Genomic DNA, 25,053 nt, shown 5'->3' with positions numbered 1-25,053 from the left:
CGTTATCCTGTGTGTTGTCCCATTTATAGAGTTGTAGGAGCTAGCATTGCGGTGTTATTTCTACGCCATGGATTTCAGTGTAGTGCTTCATAGTGGCTGCACATTAAAATTCTGCAAAAGGAGAGCAGATGTCACTAAGGGAAAGACGTGAGGTGAGCGCTTTTGTTTAGCTTTTATCTGTGACCACTCTGCAGCCTTCTCACCAGTTTGGGCGTGGGCTAGAAACTGTAATGCAGATGTACAGTTTTTCTACCGGTTACGACAATGTTGAGTGATGCATGGTGAATGGTGGCTGAATGCTTTTGTACGCTTAAGTGCTGGATGACTGTGAATAGGGGCTCATGTTAAATGAGGAGATGGAGGCACTGACCCTCAGGAGATGCCCTCCGCTTGAATTTCCCTCATTTCAGTTTGAGGGATGGATTATTCCCATCTCCTTTCAGCTGCAAAATTTAGGGGTGTTGCTAGAACCTGATTTATCACTTCAGCTACAAATAACGGCAGTTGTCAAAAGTGTGTTTTACAAGCTTCGAATTCTGCATTGGCTGAAGCCTTATTTATCCCCTGGTGACTTCCGCTCAGTCCGACACTGTCAGAATTGGATTATTGTAACTCTCTTTATGTAGGTGTCCCAGCAGCATTGCTGAAGAGCCTACAGGCTGTGCAAAATGCACGGGAACCCGGTTATTCAAGCGATCATTCTGCTCATGTGTTGCATTCCCTCCACTGGTGATCTATATGTTGGAGGTTTAGGTTCAAGATTGTAACATTGATGCACTATGCACAACGCTTTGCCCCCGGGGGCCCCATAAACTTATTGGGGTTCAAGTCTTGCAATTGCAAGTTTCTCTGTTGGGTACGAACAACTTATGACTATCTGCAAAGGTACGAAGAGAACCCAGGAAACTTGCTCAGTGACAGTCTAAGGGGAAAATAATAGATTAAAGTAACCCTGGTGATGGAAAATAACGTTTGTTCTTTTAGTTAAAAAAAAAAAAAAAAAAAAAGAATCTCATTTTAGAACAGAAGGAATTCTGGCCATAGCCGCCTCTCGGAGAGAGAGGCAGGAACGGATCTAACAAAGTTGTGTAGCTCGGAGAGACTTCATCACCCTACAGCCCTCCGCCCCGGCTGCTCCTATTGTCTCATTTAAAATAAATGAGCTTCTCTGGAATTTCTATGAAACCCAAACCATTGTGGGTTGGTTTTTTTTTTTTTTTTTTTTTGCTCCCTGTGGATGCTGGAATAGCTCATTGCTGACCCCAGCCCCTGGCATGTGTCTGTCTGTCTGTCTTGCTGTACATGTGTCTGCATGCTGGCTCTTGGGGGAAGGATTGCAGTCGGAGAGTGACCTCATTCTGCCTGCTGCCAGATACAACAGAGCAGAAACGACAGCCGGCAAAGCTTTCCAGGAGGGGCAGTGGCGAGGGGAAAGGAAAAAAGTAATAGGAGGGAATGGAATGAGGAGTGCAGCGCGTGTTATGAGACGCATATGGAAGTCTCTAGGGCTCAGGGTGAGGGTTTCCCACATAGATCTGTGCAGGGAGGGCCCGAGAGCTGACCACATAGGCAGCGCTGCCAAGGATGGAATAAGGAAGCCCTCAGACCATCCAGGCTCCAGCTTTTAGGTAACCCAGCTGTTAATTTACTGTAGTAGGGTCTCTTTCCAAGGGTGTGAAGAGCTAGTTGTATTTTATCTTCCTGAGTGTGGGTAGTAGAGGGCTGGCTGGCAGTTATCCTTAAGGAACTGTATTACAAGTGTTCCTTCTCCGTCTGTCGTCGCCCGTCTCCATGTTGCTGCCTCTTGGCTGTGTGGATGCAGCCCAGGAGCCCTGCAGCTCTGGGGGCAGGATCAGGTTAATGTGCATGGAGAGCCCAGCTGGATCCTGGTGGTCAGGGAACAGCCCGACGTCCACGTGTCCAGAGAGCAGGGGGCTGTGTCCCATGGTCACACGTGCGCCGGGTCTAGGCCTTGGCATGGCCAGTTCTCGATACCGGGGGCAACAAAATGAGTAATGCTCAGGCTTCGTCGTTAACCCTGCTGATTCCATTTATAAATGCGATCTTCATGGGTACAGAAGCCAAGACCTCAGGAAGAGCCTCCAGTCCTGGGTGCTGGGCTGGGCAGCTCTAAGCCAGTTTTATATTCTGGTAATTTCCCACAGCCTCTGAACCTTCCAATCTGCACTAAACTGATGCCGAGTGGACACATGACGGAAGACGCAGCCAGCAAACTCTGGCAATCTGGATTGCGTCAACTCTCTAACATGAGATTTACTCTCTGGAGTGGAGAAGAAAATGTGGGGGTGTTTCAGGTGAGGGTTTTTATGAGGTTGGATGACTATGCACTCCAAACTCTTTAAACCCTCTGGTTCCTACACGGGAGGTAGCAGGGAGGTGGCAGGGTTATTTCGGATTATGAATAGCACAGGCTCACCTTGGTTTTCTCCCATGAGGGTAAGGTGGAAAAGTTGTTTTGAAAAAAAATGCCAGGCACTGATGCTATTGGGAATGCTTGAGATGTCATAAAAGACTAAGGGTGAGTTAGAAAAACAAAAGAAAGCACGCAGTGGCTTTGCAGCAGACGCCGGCTCTGTATAGCACAGCTGCTGTTCCTTGCCGGACTCCTCAGAGCCTTCTGGGTCACAGGTGCTTGCATGAGGCTTCTGAACAGCGAATCTCGCTCCGGGTGTCTGACGCTTAGCTATATTTTGGGAGACTGCTTACACCTCTCCTGGGCAGCCAGCTATCTGTGCTTTGGCGAGCCGTGTGTGGCAGGCAGGTGAAACTGGCCAAACGAAATTCTGTTTTAGGATGCTTGGGTCTCTGGTACCACTATGGACCTCTTCGCGAGGAAGAAAGCCTGTTTTTTATCTGCGTGCCACGAGCCACCCGTGAGCGTCCTGCAGCAGTTCGGGGGGGGGGGGGGGGGGGGGGGCAGAGGTCGCACTCATCATCTCCTACAGTTCTCCAAGGAATTTCCGTGCCGAGGCTCAGACCTCCAGCTCTTCTCTAGACTCGCAGTTGGCACAGGCTAGGCATCTTTGTTTAAGTGCTATTATACCTCTTCACTTTAACAGCTCGAAGCCTTTTGCTGTCAGTTTTGAGCACATTTGTCTGATGCTATAGAGCAGCTAATTACTCCTTTTTTTTTAATTTGTGGGGTTTCAGTGATCTGTCACCTATAAGGACCCCACAAGCTTTTGGTTATTTTGATGTCCCCAGTGAGATTAGCAGCTTGAGAGAGAGAACTATGATGGGTTTTTCTGCGATAATCTTGTAATTCGGTCCCCTCAGTATGTGAATTTTCTTGAAACGTGTCTGCTCCATTTCTTGGTATTTGTGGGCCTGCTAATTTTGTGTTTCTGGGTATAGTTAGTGTTTTCATTGGGTATGCCGACCTTGCGCTCCATCTCGAACTGTGGAAGTGTGCGGAACATGCATTTTTTAGATAAAGAAAGGAGGACAGGGTTACTGACTGCCTTCACTTTTTTTTTTTTTTTTTTTCAGAGCACAAGGATCTTGTTCTGGTTTTTGCCCCACTGCATGCAGGGAGATGTAGTTCTAGGAAACAGTAATAACAAAAATGCATTTCTTGCTCACTCCTTGGCCCGTGGCGAGTTACAGCAAACATCTTGTATTTTAAGCGCCATGCGGTGGGCGGCCAGTGGAGTGACTGCAAGACTCCCGGAGCCGTGTCCCAGTCAAAATCCAGGCGGCTGCACTCTGAACTAGCCCTGGGGCTCTCTTCACATCGGGAAGGACAGAATGGCAATAGTCAGGTCCTTTCAAAACTAAAGGCTGAAGCATGGGCCAAAAGTCTGAAGGAGAAAGAGCAGATTATTTCTTCAGGTCCTTTCTCTACACGGTCTTCCCTTCATTAATGAAGATGGCCTAGCCCTCGCTGCTGACTGCTGGGTGCGATTAAAAAGGGTTTAAAACCCCAAGATACAGCACAGGCCACAAAGGGAAAAAGTGCCTTATAGGTTTAATAGAAACTGTGTTGCGGTTGTATTAATTCTGTCCTTTCTGAAAGTAAATGTATATGATTTATCTGTTTATAAATCTTATTGAAAAATGTAATAAAAAGTCTCCTCTCTGGAACTTATTTTGGCAGAGGACGTCGTGAAAGTTTTTAACAGGGCTCATAAAGGTTTGGGCGAGTTTCTGGAGGCAGCGCCACTAACGATTAAATGGCGGATGGATGTGAGGCCTGAGCATCAGGAAATGGATTTTCCTGTCCGGATCTGCCGGCTACTTCCCGAGGACCTGTTCTGACCTGTCCGTCTCACCTAGTCTCTTTCTGAGGCTACGAGACCTTTTCATCAGATGAACAAAAAATGCAGCTTCCTGGGAGCTCGCAGGCCCCTCTTCTAGCTGCGGAGAGGAAACACAGGGACGTTTTAATTCAGGCAGGTCGGAGAACGAGTAAAGCCGCAGAGGCCCCGAATTCCCTGCAGGTTGTGATAGCTTCATTGGACCGCCATAAAGACCTCTCCGAAAGGCAGGATGTGGCCGTGAGCTTTGGCGTGCACAGAGTCCCCCTTTTTTTTTTTTTTTCAGATGTCTCACCTCGTCCTCTTTTGGATAAGTCGTTTTCGTTGGTCCAGTAAGGGCCCGCGCAGAACCTTTTTCCAATAGGAACATGGCTATAATGTGATCCGGGGAGCCGCACTCCCCATCTCTTGCCGCAGTCTCTTTCTTTGTGATATTTTCATTCTGTCACCGCGGTTGGGGAAGCGGTGACTGACTTGATGCTCTTTACTTTGGATTCTAATTTTAAAGCCGGGTAGCCTCGGGGGATAGTGCAGGGCCACGTGATTCTGGGAGATGGCTTTCTGCAGAGTCTGCACTTCTGGTCCTGCGTCGCCAGGTAAGAATGGGAACTGCAGCATCGCTGCTTTCCACAACAACCCCCTCTGCCCTCCTGATGAGCCTCCCCACTGCTGGACATGACTGCCTTTTGGTCATAGGATGGGAGGGAGGGGGGGGTCTGAGGGTAAGATCCCTATTACATGCAGGAATAGCAGCTAGGCCGCGGAGTTAAAACTGTAGCTGTTGTGTTTTCTCCTGTGGTGGTGCTGGTGACTCACCGCCCCGGCAGAATGGCACAGATTTCCAGCACACGCAGCTCCTTGCCTGGCCCTGACAGTCTGGGGCTGGTTTGCGAACCACCTGCAGCTGCTTGGGAAGCCTCTTTGGCAAGGCGTTGCTTTCATGCCGGAGGAGCCGACCCGTGGGAGGACTGGAAGCAGCGTTACTAACGTGGGTGTCTGCAAGAGGGCTCAGCTCACACATCCAAGACTCTGGTTGGGAGGAAAAAGACAGACATAAAAAAAAAAAAAAAGAGAGAGAGAAATCCTAAATGCCAGTTAGGAGACCGTGGGTGACAAATGCCTCTCTTGCTATTTTGATTTAAATTCTGCAGCACATCTGAAAGGGCTTTGTTCTGAAGCTGCTGCTTTAGGCTCCTTGCAGAAAGAGGGATTTTTGTCCAGAGAGTTTTCTCAGCACCGAATGATGGGGCCCTTGGATTAGAGGGGACAGACCCCCCCCCCCCCCCGTGCTGTCCCTTCTTGTGGCTGTCTCGCTGAGCTCCGGACTGTTCTAGGTGTCTGTGTCCTAGGGGAGCAAAGAGTAAGGTGCTCCTCTCTGTGCCAGTGGGTGCTCTGATAACCCCCTCCCACATTGTCCCTGGCAACTCTACCCATGCTGGTGCTTAGCAGTACTGCATCAGCCGTGCTGCTAAGCATTTGCCATTTACTGCTAAGCTTTGCCATTTCATCTCTTGCCAGGCCGAACTTGGCATCAGAGGCTGCAGCGTCTCCGGCTGCACTCCTGCTATGTCGACTGCCGGAGGCCACATGCTTCGTAAGGATGGGGCAGCAAGTCAGAGGAGGGCCGCCGGTGTGGTTCAGGGCCTGCATCAGAAACCCTACACAGGGAGGCGTGAGGCTCTCTGCAGAAAGGAAGAGAATGAGGGGGAGGATGATTGAAACGTTCGGATATCTAGCCGTCTTTAATGAAGTACAAGGAGGAGGTGTTTTCCATAGAAGTGCAAGAGGCCGAGCTATGATTTTAGGAGGAGGGAGGCACAGAATAAATACTTCACTGAGAGGGTGATGGATGCCTGGAATAGCCTGCAGGTGGGGATGGTAGAACCAAAATTCAAGCCCACTTGGGACGCATACAGAGGAAGGGAGATGACCAGAGTGGGGTCTGGGATGACAAGATGGGCAGAGGGGCCTGATCTTCACATTAATTCTCTGTCATGCTGGCTCCCGACAAAAGGGCAACCTGACTCTCCCTGTGATTAGCAATATCTCCAGGATTATTGCTGACTCCTGAAGGATGAACTATCGGAACCTTAACATTTCCTGCCTGTGATCAGAAACTCCCAAATTTGCATCAGCCTGGGATTGCTGTGCTAAACAGATGGCCCTAGATTAGAACACAGCACCAGAAATAGAGATGTGTGGGAACTAATTCAGCCAATCAGAAAGCAGCCGGTTAATCACAGCACAGGCTTAGTTATGCAGCAACCAATCAGAATGCAACAGCTTTATCAGATTATGGCCAAAACTGGCCAATGGGAAAGCAGCACAGGAAGGCTGGACTAGCATAGCTTGAGCTCCTGGTCAGAAGATTAAGGGAAACCAGACCAGCTTGGGGTGAGAGGGCCTGGACTAATTAGTAAATCACACAAACTCTGCTAATAGACTCAGCCAGAAGTTGATAAATCAGAAGGGTTGTATGCTTTTGGCTGGAGGGCTGCCACTTCTTTAATAGACTGCAGCTGGCCTGTGCATTAGCCTTCTATAGTCAATAATTAGGAGCTGATTGATTAGGAAGTCGATGTCTGGCTAAGAAGCAAGCCTAGCTTTCCTTTCTGTTCAGCACGCCTATGTGAATTTAAAGGCCAGTGGCTGCAATTCTGAATTTTTTGCATTTGGAAAATGAAGACATGGTTAGGTCTTATTTGGTAGTCAGCTGTTTCCTTCCTGGAGGGTGTGCTGTTTATGTAAGCTTCAGGAAGGTGTGGCCGCACATTGCTTGTACAGTAAGTAGCCTCTGGCTCTTGGCTTTCTTCTACATGCCGGGTGTTTTGACTCCTTCAGGGAAGCATAGCAGAAAAATCTCAGATATCAAAAAGGAACCAAGTCCATCCTACTAGAAGGGCTGGCTCTGTGCTTTCAGACGACCAAACGTCATTTTAAATACCGGGATGCCAGCCTTTGAGCCAGCATTGCATTTATATTTAGACCTCCTTCTTTGCTGCACTCTGATTTGTTGTCACGTTGCAGCTGTTATCCAATGGGAAAGTAGCTTAGGAAAGAGTGGGGATGTCTTCATGAGATTGTTCAAGATGGCTGGAGTTTCTCATGGGGTCTGAACTTAATGAGCCAAATTTATAAAAAAAAAATTACATGGATGAAAACCCTTAATAGGAGAAATAGAAGAAATCCCTTAATATACTCTGCAGTGCTATACACATGATTATTAATAAAAATATACATTAGGCTCATTAACTTTCTTTTATAATGCAGTGTTGCTTCTTTAGTAATGCTGCAAATGCTTGACAATAGTGCAGTGCCCTGGTGAGGCCTGTCCCAGTAATCCTGACCAGGATTTGCTTGTGATTCCTACTCGTTTGGTTCTGTTTAAACTCCACCTGCCAGGTTTTGGAAACAGCACCAGAAAAATACCTAATTGAGATTACTGATGTCTCTGGAATTTATTTATCCCAGTACTGCACTCAAAAGCGAATACTTGGTTCTCAGGATGTCCGTCTTAATGCAGATGTTTTATTAAGGCTCAGATAATGTAACACTTTTTTACTACACAATGGTATTCAAAACTGCTGAGCTAGTTTGACACATTAATTAGGAGCCATAGAGTGAGGGCAACCTCCTGCCTGTCTGTGACACATCTGGATAGTTTAATATCTGTTTCCAGATTCTGTTCTGTATAAAATGCCACATGGCACTGACTCCAGAGACAGAGGCTGCATCTCAGTGCAACCAACCGGGTTGCTATCACGGTCAGTCACTGTCACACTTCAGTTGATTCCTGGGCTCTTTTGGTCAGGAATGAAATGATTTGCTAGTATTCCAGGCTTCCTTCTATCCAGGGATCCAGAGAAGAGCAGCTGCCTGGTACCAGATGGTAATTCCCTGGCACTCGTTCTAGACTTTCTCCATGAACACACATACTGCACTTAAGAGGAAACCTCACCCCCTCCACTGCTCTGGCTGGATGTGGGGCAGAAACCAAAATCCCTTGCCGGCCAGAAGTTGGACAGCAAGTCATCTCAAAAGCTGAGCCCTGCAGTGTCCTCTCCTGCCAGCAGGGGTTTGCCCCCAGTGCTGTCTTTGGGGTCCCTCCACTACCCCGACCGAGAGCAGGCTGTATGGCAAGTCTCTTACAAAACAGCACACAGGGGGGCACATAGGAGTTGTTAAGAATAATTTTGCAGGTACCCCTTCCTCCTTTTCATGTGAAGTCATCAAGACTCATTTTGCTTACAAAAGTAGTAATTTTTAAAGTTTTTTTCAAAAATAAGCAAAGGAGCAGATACTGTAGATTAAGTACCTCCTGGATATCCATTTCATTTCCCAAAAGGTCAAGTTACGGAAACAGTAACAACAGTAACAAAAATTAATTCTTTCTCTGAGCTCTCAGTCAATCAGCCCAAAATTCTTGGATAATAACTGCTAGCTATAGTATAAATAATTGCTCCCATTGGTGTGTTGGGTGCTGATATTTGGGGACTGGATGGCTCGGTGGACAGACACTTTCACACTAGATCAGGATGCTTCCCATTTCAATCAATAAATAATACCAAGAGTCCCCTATCTGATGAGATGGTGGTCTGTTGTAATTACTCTGATTGCTCCTTACCTGTAGCTTAAGGGTCGTTCATCACCCGGCTTTGGTGGCAGGCAGTGTCTGGCAGTACCAAGGCGTTCTGACAAAGGTCCTGGTTCTCTGCTGAGCCCTCCAGGACAATGCCCTCTTCTCCCTTGCACTGGAAGAGAAATGTCTTTTGTCTGAAGGAGGCTTTGCCACCCTAAGGCTGGATTTGTAAAGGAGAGGACCTGTCTTATCTGTAGCTCTACAGAATAAACACTTCAGGGCTGCCCCTTTTTTTCTAAACCTCAGACCTGAGATATACTGAGAATTGTAGGCATGGTTTTCACATGGAGACAGGCATTCCTTGAAGAAACATTTGCAAAGACTTTAACCCATCCTGTAATGTACAGCGGTCATGGGGCAACCTTTGCAGAAAGGTGCGCATGGTAAGATTAGAAGGCAGGTGGTGTGCATGCTTGTAAAGAATGTGGCAGATAACAATACATGATCATAACACAATGCAATGAAAAAACCCAGGGCTGCAGCAGTCACAGGAGCTCTCCTGGGACCCTGGAGTACCAGTAAAGCTGAGGGAGGAGAGGGGCTAAGAGTTCCATGCGCCTCCATTATCTGCCCCCCTACTCTTCCGTAGTACAGAGGGCAGAGCTTGGCTGGGAGCTCTCTCGGCCTTGCCCACATGCTGAAACGCAGCAGTGAAAACCCAGCTGGAATGGATTTTACATCACCCTGCAGAAATCTGAAAATTATTCTCGTCCCACTTTTTGGCTTCTGTTGGGGTTTTTCCAAGTAATGGATGTTTTTGCCTTCTTTCCAGCTCAGCCTAGGAAATTGCCCTAAGCTCAGACGTACACAAAGAGTGCCACCTCCCTTCCCTTGAGGGCCTTCAGTACCTGAAGCTGGCAGTGTCTCTTCCCAGGGTTATTTCTTCTTGACCAGATCAGTTTTGTCAAGCGCACATCTGAGAGAGGCTACTAAAGTGTGTTGGCTTGCATACGTTTTGGTGCATTTTTACAGGACAGGGTAAAACAAGCGGCTGTCTTTGAATGCAAAAGAGGCTGCTCTCTGGTGCTATCAGATGTACTTGGAAAATGTAAGCAGATAAATTGATGATATCCACATAAACAGGCTCTGACCCTGAACACCTGATTTATCCTGCTAAAACCTTTTTCACTTGGAGAAATCAACAGTGATGGGGATGGCAGAAAATTCAAATCCTGTGATTTGCCCAGCTAGGTCCAAACCAGACAAACTGCTTTGAATGTCTGGTACTCTTACATCATTTTTTTAATTGTAAAAGGTGAGCATGTTTTACATTCAGATTCCAGCTTTAAAACAAAAAAATCTCCTCCTCTGAATTCCGCTTTTCAGCTCTTCTTGGTGTTTTCGGCATGATGTCTGCATTGTGAGGGGGAAGGCGGAGTTCTGATGATGAATAGGATGTGCATGGGTTGGGGAGGAGGTTCTGATGATGAATAGGATGTGCACAGATTGAGGAGGACATTCTGATGAGATCAGGATGTGCACGGGTTGAGGAGGAGGTTCTGATTAGATCAGGATGTGCACAGGTTGAGGAGGAGGTTCTGATGATGATTAGGATGTGCACAGGTTGAGGAGGAGATTCTGATGATATCAGGATGTGCACAGGTTGAGGAGGAGATTCTGATGAGATCAGGATGTGCACGGGTTGAGGAGGAGGTTCTGATGAGATCAGGATGTGCACGGGTTGGGGAGGAGGTTCTGATGAGATCAGGATGTGCACGGGTTGGGGAGGAGGTTCTGATGAGGTCAGGATGTGCACGGGTTGGGGAGGAGGTTCTGATGATGATTAAGATGTGCACGGGTTGGGGAGGAGGTTCTGATGATGATTAAGATGTGCACGGGTTGGGGAGGAGGTTCTGATGAGATCAGGATGTGCACGGGTTGAGGAGGAGGTTCTGATGAGATCAGGATGTGCACGGGTTGGGGAGGAGGTTCTGATGAGATCAGGATGTGCACGGGTTGGGGAGGAGGTTCTGATGAGGTCAGGATGTGCACGGGTTGGGGAGGAGGTTCTGATGATGATTAAGATGTGCACGGGTTGAGGAGGAGGTTCTGATGAGATCAGGATGTGCTCGGGTTGGGGAGAGATTCTGATGATGAACAGGATGTGCACGGGAGAGGGGGTTTCTGATGATCAGAACAGCAGCATCCATTAACTCAAAAAATAGTGTGATGAGGCTTGCATGCAAAAGGAACTTTCAGAAACTTATCTCCTCCAGGGTGAAATAAGAATCAAAATGAAAAATGTCTATAGTAATGATTAACTGCCAAATCAGTTAAAGAAAGCAATTCTGCCAGTGCTCCTGCCATAAGGAAGACTTTGAAAAAAACATTTACATGAAATTCTCAAGTCATTCTTTTGGGATTTCAATTTGTCTCTCTTTTTTTTTTTTTTTTTCCTCCCTATAATTTTCTTCTTGAGCAGCATTGATTTAAGGAATAATAAACCTTGCTGGGATAACGTATTTGGGTAGCAGAAGAAACAAATGATGCTGTTGATTGATCGTGAGCCTGGAGTTTGGCTTACAATGATGTCCTGATAGCACTGAAGCCATCATACAGTCGCTGCCTTTACATAAGGGAAATGCATGGATGGGAGTGCATGTATGTGTGTCTGTTATGTATATATGTGTGTGTTTTGTATATGTGTGTGTGATTCATCTTTCAAGGTGCTTTGACATCTATTTGCACTCTGACACTCGTCTGGCAGAACATCAATTTGTTCACCATAAAAATGTGTTTTCTTTCACTGATAGAGCCTAGTATATAGCAGCATAAAAACGTGCTGGCGGCTGTTCTAGTGTGTAAAAACAGCATTTTGCTAGTGAAATAGAAACTCTGCTGAGGCTGGCTTAAACGGTTGTGTTGCTGCTTTCCTGCACATACGCCTTGTGTTCTGATGGGAGATGACACAGAGAGAACTTTAGATATGTGAACGCTGGTGGCTGCCATGCGGTGAGGGTCCTGGTGTTCCTTGAAGTCTGAGGATTTGAATGTTAGTGTTGATCCCAGTGAGGTTTGACATCCGCCTAGGGGAGCATTAATGCATTTGGATGAGATTTGCAAGGGAAGGGATAAACATGAATGGTAAAATGTGAGGTAAACGGAGAGATGACCTTTAACCCTTTGTGCTCTAATTCCAAGGATTAATATGGTTACTTTATTCAAATTTTAGGGCTGCCGGAACCTAGTGTTTGGCTCATATCCTTTAGAATTAATTTTGTGTTTTCTTTAGGGAGAAACAATTCTAGGTGCTATGAGGTCAGTATTCAAAGGCATTTATCCAGATAACTTTCAAGATTGCCAGATAAATGCCGACGGTGGAATATTTCCGACACTTATCTGGATAAGTTAGGGGTTTTTCGAGGGCATTCCAGGGTGGGGATGAGTTAGCCGGGTAATTTATCTGGCTGATGCCGAGTGGATAGAGCAGAGGGTGGAGAACCAGGAAAGTCCAATCGCTGACACGCCTTGTTACTTTGACCTCCATTGCCTCGGGTACAAACTTAGGACCTGATTTTTGAAGCGTTTTTTCCCACAGACGTACAGAATGGGAGAAAAGAGTTAGCAAATCGGGCCATTGGATTGTGAGCCCTCTGAGGGCAGGGAAGTACCGACAGAACCCGAATGTAACTCACCTTGAGCTACCAATGAAAAAGCCTGAGCTAAATACCCCAAAATAAATACATACAGGGGTTTTGGAGGGTAGGGGTGATCTGAGGGGCCAGAGGTAAGTTGTTGTTTTTGGGGGTTTTTTTTTTTATAATAACCGTGGAAGGGAGGAGGTCCGTCTGTGAGAAGGGTGACGACCAGTTTCATACCACTTTACCTTTTCAGCAGTGCTTAGGGGGTGGTGCTCAGGCCAGTGCATGCTCTTAAAACCAGAGGCTTAAGGTATCGCCAGGCATATTACTTAGTATGATTCTCCTCCATTGGACAAGTAACCAAAGACTGTTCGCTTGCTCCTGGCCGTTTGCCAGCTGCACAGCCCTGCACTGATGCAGTTTATAATGCTGTCGTGTACCATCACAGAGGGGTGTGAGAGCCATATCCTTCCCCATATGCATTCACAAGTGATTGATCAGGACAGCCCAACCTTCTGTGTGTCCATCGCCAACGTTACAATTGGCCTGCTCCCCTGACTTCATATTTTGGCTTGATATTTACATCTGCCTGTTGAATCAAGTGCACACGCAGCAGGGTGAGGATGATAAGGAGGGCACTGGGCAGTGGGGGAGATCTTCCAGGATATTCTGGGATACTCTCTCAAACCTTACTAAGGTCCTTGGGAGGGAGAATCCGGGTTAGAGCAGAATGATGGATTAATGCAGCTTTCTCTTTCCTGTGCTTCCTACGAGCTGCCTTTACCTTTCAGAAGACAGATGAGCTATCTTGGAAAGAAACTGGGAGTGGCAATGGGCTAAAAGCCGCATTAATCTTCTCATCCTCTCTGCACTGTGCCTCCTGTGGACATAGCTGACAGCTCGGCCATCAGCAGCTGACAGAAGTTTGTTACTTTGCCAACTGTAGAAATGGATCAGCAAGAAGATGGAGTGACGCAGGGTACAGCTCTTGCCTGGCCTGCCTGGCCTTGGTTGCTGAGTCTCATCATCCTTCTAGTTAACTGGCAACCGGAGAGAGCTCCTGCGTTCCCACACAGGGCCAGTTAGGAGTTGTAGCACAGCTGTTGGACAGTGAGCATTGCATTTGGAGGAAGCTCGCACCCCTCTCTCTCCCCCAGCATGGGAGAGGGGGAGGAGGGGAATTTTAAATACAGCTTCAGGTTTATGTTTTGTTCTATTTTGTTTTACGTGCCTTTTCTCCAGGAAACTCTGAATGATTACATCCCTAGTTCTTTCTGTTAGCGAGGTGAGTGCCAGTGCACTGGCATTAGAAGACCTTCACTATGCAGGGAGGGGCAGCAGTGCAGCCGCTTGCCATGCAGGCCCATCACTGTTCCTGGCATTACCATGTCTAGAAGTGAGAGGGGCATCCAGTCTTCATTCCCTGGCAGTGCCTGACCTCTCTGCTTGAGGCTGCCATATCTGATTTTGGTGCCTTGCTTCTGGGATGGGTACCAAAAGAGGCAGAACTAGGCATTTTAGCATCTGGGTTGGGTACGCAGAGTTGTGTCCCATCTACCTGATCCCCATTCCTCTCTCTTCCTCCATCTCAGATGTTAAAGGAGGGTGGCATGCTTCCTGGCTTCTCATCCTGTGGGCCCATGATTGCATTTCAGTTAATTTTCCACCCTCAAAGGGCTCTGTGCCTCGGGCAGCTGCCTCTCTAATCCCACCCCTAGTTCCTGCCCTTTATCTTGAAAAAATAGGTAATTATATACCCACCCGACAATTCAGATTACAGTTTGGCTAAGCTCAGTATTCAAAACCGAGAGCCGGACAATGGTTTTTTTGATGCTTCCAGTTAAGGAAGCTGACCCTTGGTACAGTTTTTCTCCTTGCCTCCGGCTCAGATGTCAAAAGAAGACCAAGGGACAATCAGCCATTAAAAAGGAGACATGAGCCAGCGTGAAATCTATTTAAGAAAAAAAAATCTACAGCGAGCTAACAGGCAGGAAAAGAGGGTGAGGTGGAGCGATCCTGAGAGGCTGGTTGGAGCTCCCCTGGTTACGTGTTTGGCCTTCACTTGGAAATCCATTTAACTGAGTCACAGAATAGGGCTCGGAGGGGAGAGCAGGGAGCATCTGAACCAGCAGCTCTCAAACTTTACCGATGATGTAGGAAGCACGATGGGATTCATTCGCGTTCCCCTCGGGTGCGTCTACTTCTTAAATCTGCAGAATTCCACTTAGAAGGGCCTGAAGATCCACCCCCTCCTCTCAAACTCCTGCGCTCCAACTCTCCGGCACCAGAGCACCCAACAGAAGCAGCAAATCCCCATCTGGGCTCTCATTACCGCTCTCCAGCCATCTGGTATAGTGACCTGCTTCTAACTTCCCCATCCTATTTCTATCGCAGGATCCTTGGTGGAGCTTCGGGATGGCCTGGGGTAGAGTTAAGTCTTTGCCCTGGGCTTGCCATATCCTGCTGCTTGCGTACTTGGTGTGCAAGGATCTGTAGCTGTGGGTGTGTATTCATAGTGGTTGTTTAGTGTGTGTGTGTGTGGGAGAGCTGCAGCAGTCTAGCCAGGAGTCTGGCTGCTCCACGGAGGTCTCTGCCTTTCACAACCAAGGAAAAGTCTGCCTGGCCTGATGTCTTTTGCAGCCCTCCTGGGGGTAGGGAGAGGGCTTTGCCTTCTGCAGGACACGTGATCCTTGCTGTCTGGAGTGGGCATTGTGTCTCTGGTCGCTGGTGCTCCTTACTGCCCTCTGCTTTCGACTCCTCTGCCCGCTATCTGCTCTTCTGACTTTTCTCCCCAAATGAGAAAACCTGATCCAGTTTTTAGTTTATTGCAACCGAACGCCTCCGAGTGATTGGAGACGGGGCTCCCGACTTGTCTAGCTCCCATTCTGCTGAGGTTTGGGTCTTTTCCCTAAGAAATATCTGGAAGGCGAACCCCAGAATACAGCTGGATTGGCGTTCTTCAATGGGGGTAACCTTCCTCATGGCAGGACACACGGATCCGGACTCCCCGGTGGAATCACAGACTAACTTCTCTCCTTAACCTACTCTGCAAGTTGTCTATTGTTGAGAAATGATTCAGCTATACCAGTCGCTGCTTCGTGAAGGTCAAATATGTGTCATTTGGATATAACATTTGGATATAACAGTCCACACTGCAAGTGGTTGCCCTCCATGAATAAATGCCTTTTTTGTCTCTGCTCTCTGGCTCCAGCGCTGACTGGATGACTTGTCGGGCAGTCTGAATTAATGCCCCAGCTTCTGAGTTCTGTTTCTCCTCGGCTGAGCAGGTGCCCTGGCCCAGCAGCGTGGATGCAGCTGGGATCACTGCAGACCTTCAGGCAAATTACTTATGCAGAGCATCAGGACTGTAATATCAGTGCTCCAGGGGACGTCAGCGGCATTTGGCTGCCTCCAGAAGGTCACAGCCTTGTCACAGGCGTTTAATGGAACCATAAAATGAGCTGCCAGCCCCTTCTTTTCAATAATTTCCTCCCAAGTAGTAGTTATTTTATTCAAAGATTAGGCTGGAAGAGGAGCTGAACTGGAAAGAGAATCTGTCACCTCTAGGACTGGAGGGCTCAGGGAGGGGTACAGGGATACAGAGCCTGTCACCTCTAGGACTGGAGGGCTCAGGGGAGGGGTACAGGGATACAGAGTCTGTCACCTGTAGGACTGGGGGGATAAGGGGAGGGGTACAGGGATACAGAGCCTGTCACCTCTAGGACTGGAGGGCTCAGGGGAGGGGTACAGGGATACAGAGCCTGTCACCTCTAGGACTGGAGGGCTCAGGGGAGGGGTACAGGGATACAGAGCCTGTCACCTCTAGGAATGGAGGGATCAGGGGATGGGCGCAGGGATACAGAGCCTGTCACCTCTAGGACTGGGGGGCTCAGGGGATGGGTGCAGGGATACAGAGCCTGTCACCTCTAGGACTGGAGGGCTCAGGGGATGGGTGCAGGGATACAGAGCCTGTCACCTGTAGGACTGGAGGGCTCAGGGGATGGGTGCAGGGATACAGAGCCTGTCACCTGTAGGACTGGAGGGCTCAGGGGATGGGTGCAGGGATACAGAGCCTGTCACCTCTAGGACTGGAGGGCTCAGGGGAGGGGTACAGGGATACAGAGTCTGTCACCTCTAGGACTGGGGGGCTCAGGGGAGGGGTACAGGGATACAGAGCCTGTCACCTCTAGGACTGGGGGGCTCAGGGGAGGGGTACAGGGATACAGAGCCTGTCACCTCTAGGACTGGGGGGCTCAGGGGATGGGTACAGGGATACAGAGCCTGTCACCTCTAGGAATGGAGGGATCAGGGGAGGGGTACAGGGATACAGAGCCTGTCACCTCTAGGACTGGGGGGCTCAGGGGAGGGGTACAGGGATACAGAGCCTGTCACCTGTAGGACTGGAGGGCTCAGGGGAGGGGTACAGGGATACAGAGTCTGTCACCTGTAGGACTGGAGGACTCAGGGGATGGGTGCAGGGATACAGAGCCTGTCACCTCTAGGACTGGAGGGCTCAGGGGATGGGTGCAGGGATACAGAGTCTGTCACCTGTAGGACTGGAGGACTCAGGGGATGGGTGCAGGGATACAGAGCCTGTCACCTCTGGGACTGGAGGGCTCAGGGGACGGGTACAGGGATACAGAGCCTGTCACCTCTAGGACTGGAGGGCTCAGGGGATGGGTGCAGGGATACAGAGTCTGTCACCTGTAGGACTGGAGGACTCAGGGGATGGGTGCAGGGATACAGAGTCTGTCACCTCTAGGACTGGAGGGCTCAGGGGATGGGTGCAGGGATACAGAGCCTGTCACCTCTAGGACTGGAGGGCTCAGGGGATGGGTGCAGGGATACAGAGCCTGTCACCTCTGGGACTGGAGGGCTCAGGGGATGGGTGCAGGGATACAGAGCCTCCCCTGTACCCCTCAGAGGATGGGTACAGGGATACAGAGCCTGTCACCTCTGGGACTGGAGGGCTCAGGGGATGGGTGCAGGGATACAGAGCCTGTCACCTCTAGGAATGGAGGGCTCAGGGAGGGCTCAGGGATTAAGCGTCTGTTTTTAAACTAGTAAAGTCTCACCTTGGCCTCTATCTCAGGCGAGTTTCCATAGTTCAGGTACCAGAAGCAGCTTCCCCAGAGGCAGGGCTGGATGGCTGGACGTCTCTGCAGTGAGGCCAAGGAAGGAATGGGTTATAGGTTGCCTCTGATCTGGTCCCTCTGGGAAGGGTGGGACAATGAGGGAATTACAGTGCAGCTCTCTTTGCTGTGCTTTCTAATTGATAGATGGAAGACTTTCTGTAAATCCGGCAGTTCTCACAGACATTTCATTCCGTACAAAGTAAATCAGAATAATAATTTCATTATGTGAGCAAAGTGCCAGTATGAAACGTCAGCTCTGCAGCCCTCAGTGATGCTCCTCGTTGCTCGCTGTGCTGTGGCCTGGGGATATACAAAACAGTTAACAGTGCATATAACACGTGGTTTAGGCTGGAAAGGATTATTTCTGGTACCTTCTATGCCCGCTGTCTTTACTCCCAGTGGAGTGTGACATCACAGAGGTCCTGCTTTGTGATTAGAAAAGAAAACTCTCTTTCAAGAGAGAATTAAAATCCCCACTCTGCGACAGACCTTACCGTTCTGTGGATCCGGATTTATACATGGCATTTCTTCGCTTCCTGGCTGCTGGGAATGTGCTACCGGGAAATCCACACCAGAGTTTCTGCATGTTTGCGTCTGAATTCATAAATTGTAAAGTGCCTTGAGTTCCTGTCCGAAGGATGCAAGCTGTGATTTATTGTATGTCCCATGCCTCCTCTCTCTGCCTCTCCCTAGGTGCCCCTGGCTGTCCACGACGATCTCCTCTATCATCCCTCTCTACAATGGCCTCATGTTTCTGTTTGTGCTGGCAAACTTCAGCATGGCGACGTTCATGGACCCAGGCGTCTTTCCACGAGGTAAGCACAAAGAGAGCCGGGCGTGTGGTGCGGCAGCCGCAGAAGTCGGCCCTTCTGGGTCTGACCCATGTTCCCAGCCAAACACAGCCACCTCATGCCACCCCCACGGGGGATGCCCTCCTTTTGCTTGAACTGCTCGCTTATAGAGTTCTGTGGAGACTGCGGCCTATGAGCCTGACTTACAAAAGAGGGCTCGCCGCCTTCATTTGTCGCCTCTTTAAGGCTGTTAAATGTAACTTCAGACCCCTAAAGATAGTCCAGCTAGTGGAACAACCTACATTAAAGCGCCTTTATCGAGGGGCTGAGCACTGAATATCGACGTTTCCCCACCCTGGCCCCACTCCTTAATTTTAACACTGAGCCCACTGACTTTTTAATCTAAGTCAAGGCTCCGACCTCTCTCTTTTGAAGATCAGGCTCTATGGGGATAATATTCAGCTACTAGCTGGCTAATTTTCAGGCTTGGATATTCAGGACGCAGCTGCACCATTGAATGTACCCAACTGTCTTAAAGAAAGCCAGATAACCTTATCATGCCCAGATAAACTTCTCCTGGCCAGAGTTAGCCAGATAACTTATCTGCCTAACTCTCTGAATATTGGAATTAATGGGATAACTTATCCGGCTAACCTAACTCCTACCTGCAATGCCTCTATGTTATCTGCCTACATTTTAGCTGGCTGAGTATCCAAAATATTCAAACATTGCCATTTAGCCAAAGAACTCGCAAGCAATGCAGCTAAATGCCTTTTGAATGTGGGCCCCTGTGTGTCTGTGCTCAAAGGCTGAGGTTCCGAGATTCAGAGGGGACGCTGTGCTCCCTCTTGGATCTGCTCTTCCAGATGCCAGGGTTTTCTCAGTTGTTTTGTTAATTCAGTTTTGGAAAGAAGAAGGTTATGTGCTAGCAGTCTGACCGTGACTGCAGTTCTTATGGGGCCCGTTCCCTGAGGTGGCTGACAGATGTCTGGTGCTGCAGGTAACGGCACTTGAAGCTGGCAACTTGAGCACTGAGGAGACCCTTGTGATGCCCTGATGCTGGTGCCATTGGTACGGGGGGAGGGTCCGGGGGGGGGGGGGTGTCAGGAGGGTAAAGAACCGCAACAGGCCCTTCTCTAGTTGATGTTAGACTGGAGTTTAACTAACTACCTGTCTTTCAGAAAAAGATTGAAAAGACTGTTATTTCCAGGGCATGGGCAATTTAGGCCCTTCAGTGAGCCTTACAGGGTTTATGTCTATCAAGTTGGGGCTTGCATTTTGGAGTGAGTGTTTATGGAGTACTTGTCTGAGGCGGGCTACATTTTATGTTGTATTTATTGTGTTGTATTTTGTTTTGTTTCTGTAATTATTTTTATACTGATGTACCCTGCACTGGGTCAGGTCTTAGGACCTGGTTTTGCAGTATATAAGCAGTCAATGAAATGAAGTTATAAATGTGGAAGGAGGAGCTCTCCTCAGGTGGGAGCCTCACTTATAGGGGATGTAGCTTGGCGAGGCTGAGATGCAGGACAGACCGAGGGCTGCTTGCTGATGATACGGTCGGCACTAGTGGGAACATCATCATTAAAACCTCAGAGGTTTCAGCTTTATAACCCTCTCTGCCTGAAACCCAGCTGTGAGAGAGCTGCTCTGCTGGTACTGGGCCCCTTGGATTTTTCTTCATAATAATAATAATAGGGGAAGGGATATGAGCAGTCAGGCTAAAGCAGATAGGGATCTCCCACTAGTTCAGCTAGAGGAGCTGCTCCCTATAGCTCAGCAGTAGAGTCCTTGCTTGGTTCAAATCCTGAGAACCCCAATTTGGAATGCACTGGGAAGCCATCGCGCTGCAGGACACGAGTCTGCGATACCCAACAAGCCTCTCCCACCAGGATTAACCTGGCAGTCCTAAGCTTGAACGCAGCGGGCTTACAAGCATCTCTCGCGCCACCTCTGGCTCCTGGCAGGCCTGAGATCTCCTCTAGCACTGTGGCGCTATGAGCGCGTGAGCTGAGCTAATGGACAAAGGGACGGACACGCCCACCCCTTCTCTGAGATGATTTTCAAATCCAGAAACCACAACACTTCTTTTCATCTTTTTACTTTTAATGCTCAAGTGATTACTGGAAATCATTTGTCTTGTCTGTGTGTCTCAACTATTATAAGCTCCATGGAGCAGGCACTGTGCAGTGCTAGGTAAGTCTAGGAGGGCTATAGGATTGTGACGTATCGCGGTTGGTGTGTTAGAGGACAGCTTGCATCGCCTTTGCGATAGTTCTCACCTCGCCCTATAGCTTTCTTTGCCGTAGTTTCTGCAGGCAGCGAGAGGCGAACGAGTGCAGCGGCAGCAGCAAGGGGCCGCCAGCATATCTGGTGCGTGCCATGTACAGGGGCCGTGCACTGAATCATTTCATGTCACAACAAGAAACCCGTGGACTGAAAATGTGAAAAGCTAGAACCGAGAGGTAAAGAGAGATCATGTGATAGTTCTTTATCACAATAAGGATTTTCTCTTTTCTCCTTTCTTGCTTTTTTTGGCCTCCCTTACACACGCTCACCTTTCATGTGACAATCTCTCAGGTCCAGCACGCTTGGCTGCATCAGAAGTGACTGTTGAGACTCCCAGAAAAGCAGCAGCCTGCTCTGGGAATTACAGATGTGCCCACCCTGGAACAGCAGTCGCTCGTTGACTCCGTCACCATTCCTAGGGCCGGTTGGGTTCTCTTTAAATCAGTTTTCACATGAGCTGGTGCCATTACTGGGGCAGAGGGGCGCCATGCAGGTGCATGTGTGCAGCCACCCTGTGACGCCTCGCTCCGTTTCACCGGACAGATTACATCTTTTACTCACTCTAGGTGTGGGTAATGAAAATAAGTTCATTGAGTTTGTATTCTGGCATTTTAAAGGGACTAGGATGATATTTTGCTGTAAATGTTGTACAATATAGACATCAACCAGAAAGTGTGGCCTACCCCAGCGATACCCAGTCCTCAGTCCCTCTGCCCCATCTGTGCATGCATCAAGCTCTAGAAATGACGTTTCAAGAACGCTGGTTTTCTCTGAAATTGGGGTGTCAGCCTTTTATTTCCTCCTTGGTGACCCTCCAACCTTCTCGAGGACCCCATCTGTATGCTGCTTTCCTATGAGGGCCACTGCTGAACTCATCAGGAGACCAGAATCCAGAAGAAAACAAAAAAGTATATATTTTTTTCTCTTTGAAAAGGGTGTGTAGTCCTAGGTGAGGGTATTAAATCTGACTTGTATTTAGCGAAGTCAAATTGCTGCTTTGATGAATAAGAAAATGTTGTTGTAGGTAGAAAGTGCTCCCTTGGAGAATGGGAGCGGGTGGATAGGGAGGGTGGCTGCAGGCATGAAACAGTAGAGGCCTGCTGGCCCCGGGAGCTGCATGGATTCGTGCGTCACCCCCGTTTCTTTCTTCTTGGATCCCACAGCTGACGAGGACGAGGACAAAGATGACGATTTCCGAGCTCCGCTGTACAAGAACGTGGAGATTAAAGGAATCCAAGTGCGGATGAAGTGGTGTGCGACCTGCCACTTCTACCGGCCTCCTCGCTGCTCCCACTGCAGTGTGTGTGACAACTGCGTTGAGGTAAGAGGCTCTTGTGTGTTGGATGTGTTCTGCGCACGCTGCATCCTACAGCGTGAATCCCATGACTTGTAAGGGCACTGCCCCGGAGAGCTTACAGGTGCAAGCACGGGCAGTAAGAGGGTGGTGATAGGAATGAGTGTGATGCCCTCTCTTTGCTCTCATCACCAGCCCGGTCATCCTTAGCAGCTGCACCTTGAGTGCCCATCTCAAGAAAAAATGTAGAAGAACTGGAAAAGGTGCAGAGTGGGGGACAAAAATGATAAAGGGAATGGAACAGCTCCTTATGAAGAAAGATTAGGGTTCAACTTGAAAAAAAGAGATGACTGAGGAGGGGATCTGACGGAGGTTTATAAAGTAATGAGTGGAATGGAACAGGTACATTTACCTTTTCGGATAACACTAGGACGAGGGGACACGCCCTGAAATTAGCAAATTAAAGCAAATTGGAGAAAGTAAAATGGTTTTCATCAGTCTGCAACAAATTCCACAGCCAAGCTGTGGAATTTGTTGCCGACGGATACGGCCAAGGCCTCTAGCAGAACTGCATTTAAAAGGGGATTAGGGCAAGTTCCTGGAGAAACAGAACAGTTATTAGCCAGGGAATAAGCAGCAAGAAACTGGATCTATAATTTGGGATCTGCCAGGTACTTCCTAATGACCCATAAATGCCACTGTCGGACTCAGGACCTCTGGTCTGACCCAGCATGGCGCTCCTTATCTTCTTACGTTCTTATTCCGCTATGTATAATATAGCGAGCTCCCCCCATCATAGTGTCATTAAAAATAAAGAGATGCACTTAGGTTGCAATGATTCCCGTGGGTGGCATTTCTTCATCTCTCTGGGCTAAGACTGTGGTGTCTGGTAACAGCAAATCTTCAGGTGCTGGGAAAGGATCAGTTCTCTCTCAGATTCTGTCTTCATACCATTCTGGTCACACGACCGCTCTCGCCAGTTCCTATTGTTTGTTTTTTTTCTCAGTCTACCCTTAACGTACAGTTATTTCTAAGGCCTGCTCTCCAGCTTTGGTCTCCTGGGGGCCGGGGAATTGTGCCATTCGATCGTTTTCCTGGAATGACAGCCTGTGATGCAGCTGCCATCCTGCTGTTCTATTTATACTGCACCAGTGCTCTGCACGCCCTGTCAAAATAGCATGCAGCACTGCAGAGAGAGAGAGAGGCACATGGGGAGAAACATTTCCTGGGAATCCAGACAAGTTTATAAATGACATATAATAAAACAAGCGGGAGAACATCCATGATGAGACTAGGTGGCATCTTATTGTCGGGAGAGTAGTACATAGATATTCCTGCTCCCGCGCACATCCAAGAATCTGCAGTGCATAATGCATTCCCCTCATCTGCAAACCCAGGGACAGGAAGAATACCACAAGCTGAACTGATTGCAAAAAACCCCCCAAAAAAACGGATTTATTGATTTAGTTATTGCTTATATTTTATAAACTGCCAATCTAAAAAAGCTGAAGGTGAGGTACAATATAATCGTAATATACAAGTAACACAAATTATATATCTATCTACAAATAAATCCATGCATCCAAAAAACACCAGACAAAATGACATAGTCTAGAAACAAATGTAAACATTGATTATTTAATTCTTATTGATAAATACTTAACAGTACCTGAATCCTCTTAGAATATAAATTTAAAAACTCCATTCTTTAATCATTGGCATCAAAACATGTTACATGTAAATCTCTCTGAAATACCAAGTACTGGTACATAGTAACCAGGCTGACCTAACAAACCAACAATAAAATCTGACTGCTCCTACCCTGTCAGCCTCCCTCTGCGCCCTATTTGATCTCAAAAGCAACCAAGAATAATCGTGCCTCAGCTTCCTTCCAAAAGGTCAGGTAGTTAGTTTTGCACTCTGAGTTCCTTTGGCAGATTATCCAAAGTTGCAGTGTACATACTATCCAAAGGATCAGTGTGGGGTCTCTACAAGCTGGAGAACACCCCAAATGGCAAAGTCAAGAAAGCTTGCTCGGAAGACCTCCAAGGTCTCCCTGGCCACATATATGAGGGAACTGCTGAATGCAAACAATGGAAAATAATAGAAGGAATCTTGAATCGGACCTAAAATTCAAGTGAAAGCAATGCAGCACCTTCAAGATTGGAGTAATATGATCATTGATCCTGGATTCTGTTAGTAATTTAGTCACCGTGTTTTGTAAATACTGCAAATGCTGTAAACTGAACTGGCAGACCCTGATACAAAGCATTGCAAAAATCAAGATGACTGGTCGCTAATGCATGTATCACTGTGGCCAAATTATTTTGTTTAATTGAGAAAGGGGCAAATCTGTTGGATCTGCTGTAACTGACAGCACACACTCCTTTTCCCTCCTGATACCTACTTAGAATCGAGAACACCACCCAAGCTCTTAACTGAATCCATGGGCTCCGCTACTATAGGAAAAGTCGCCAATGCATTCCTCTGTGTGCTCAGCTGCAAAGCTTCTGATTTAATCGGGTTAAATTTGTTTTTGGCTTTTCCTGGCCGGTCCGTTCCTGTAGCTAAACAGCAATTCAAATTGCTTACCCTGCCTTCCAATCAGAATCGATAGACGCCACCGGGATATCATCCGCACAGAAGGCACAAGCCACCTAAAACTTTATCTCAAGGAGACTAAAGGTGACAAATGCAGATTAAAAATAAACCGGAAGAGCACCGAACCCTGTGGATCCCTCACGTCATCAATCTGTCTTCCAATTGCTGCTGGTTCCACAGAGCCCTCTGATACTGCTGAAGCAGAAACTAAGCTGGCCACTTCAACACCATCCCTTTATAAACCTGTCTTTTTCAGCTGCCATGCCAACAAGCCGTCGTCGGCAATATGGAGTTCTGCAGCCTGGCCGAACAGCGCCAGGCTGCAGAACCCCCCCCCCCCCCCTCCCAAATCCACCTGCATTCAAACACAGTCAACCAGTGCCAACGACATCGATTCAACACTATGACTTTTACAAAATCCTGACCGACACTTATGGAATCCTCCT

At 48.1% G+C, this 25,053-nt stretch overlaps 1 protein-coding gene across 2 annotated transcripts in view; it reads left to right on the top strand.

The window, feature by feature from the left end:
* ZDHHC8 (zinc finger DHHC-type containing 8) overlaps positions 1-25,053 on the top strand; it is a 73,674-nt gene that overhangs the window by 27,277 nt on the left and 21,344 nt on the right. For both annotated transcript variants that reach the window (XM_029619989.1, XM_029619988.1), the window contains exons 2-3: positions 18,326-18,447; positions 21,876-22,033. In XM_029619989.1, the coding sequence (XP_029475849.1) occupies positions 18,326-18,447; positions 21,876-22,033 (280 nt within the window). The remainder of the gene's footprint in view (positions 1-18,325; positions 18,448-21,875; positions 22,034-25,053) is intronic.

This window comes from Rhinatrema bivittatum, chromosome 11 (assembly GCF_901001135.1).
Source record: "Rhinatrema bivittatum chromosome 11, aRhiBiv1.1, whole genome shotgun sequence".
In the NCBI taxonomy this organism is placed as follows: Eukaryota; Metazoa; Chordata; class Amphibia; order Gymnophiona; family Rhinatrematidae; genus Rhinatrema; species Rhinatrema bivittatum.
This window is presented reverse-complemented; position numbering and strand designations above follow the sequence as displayed.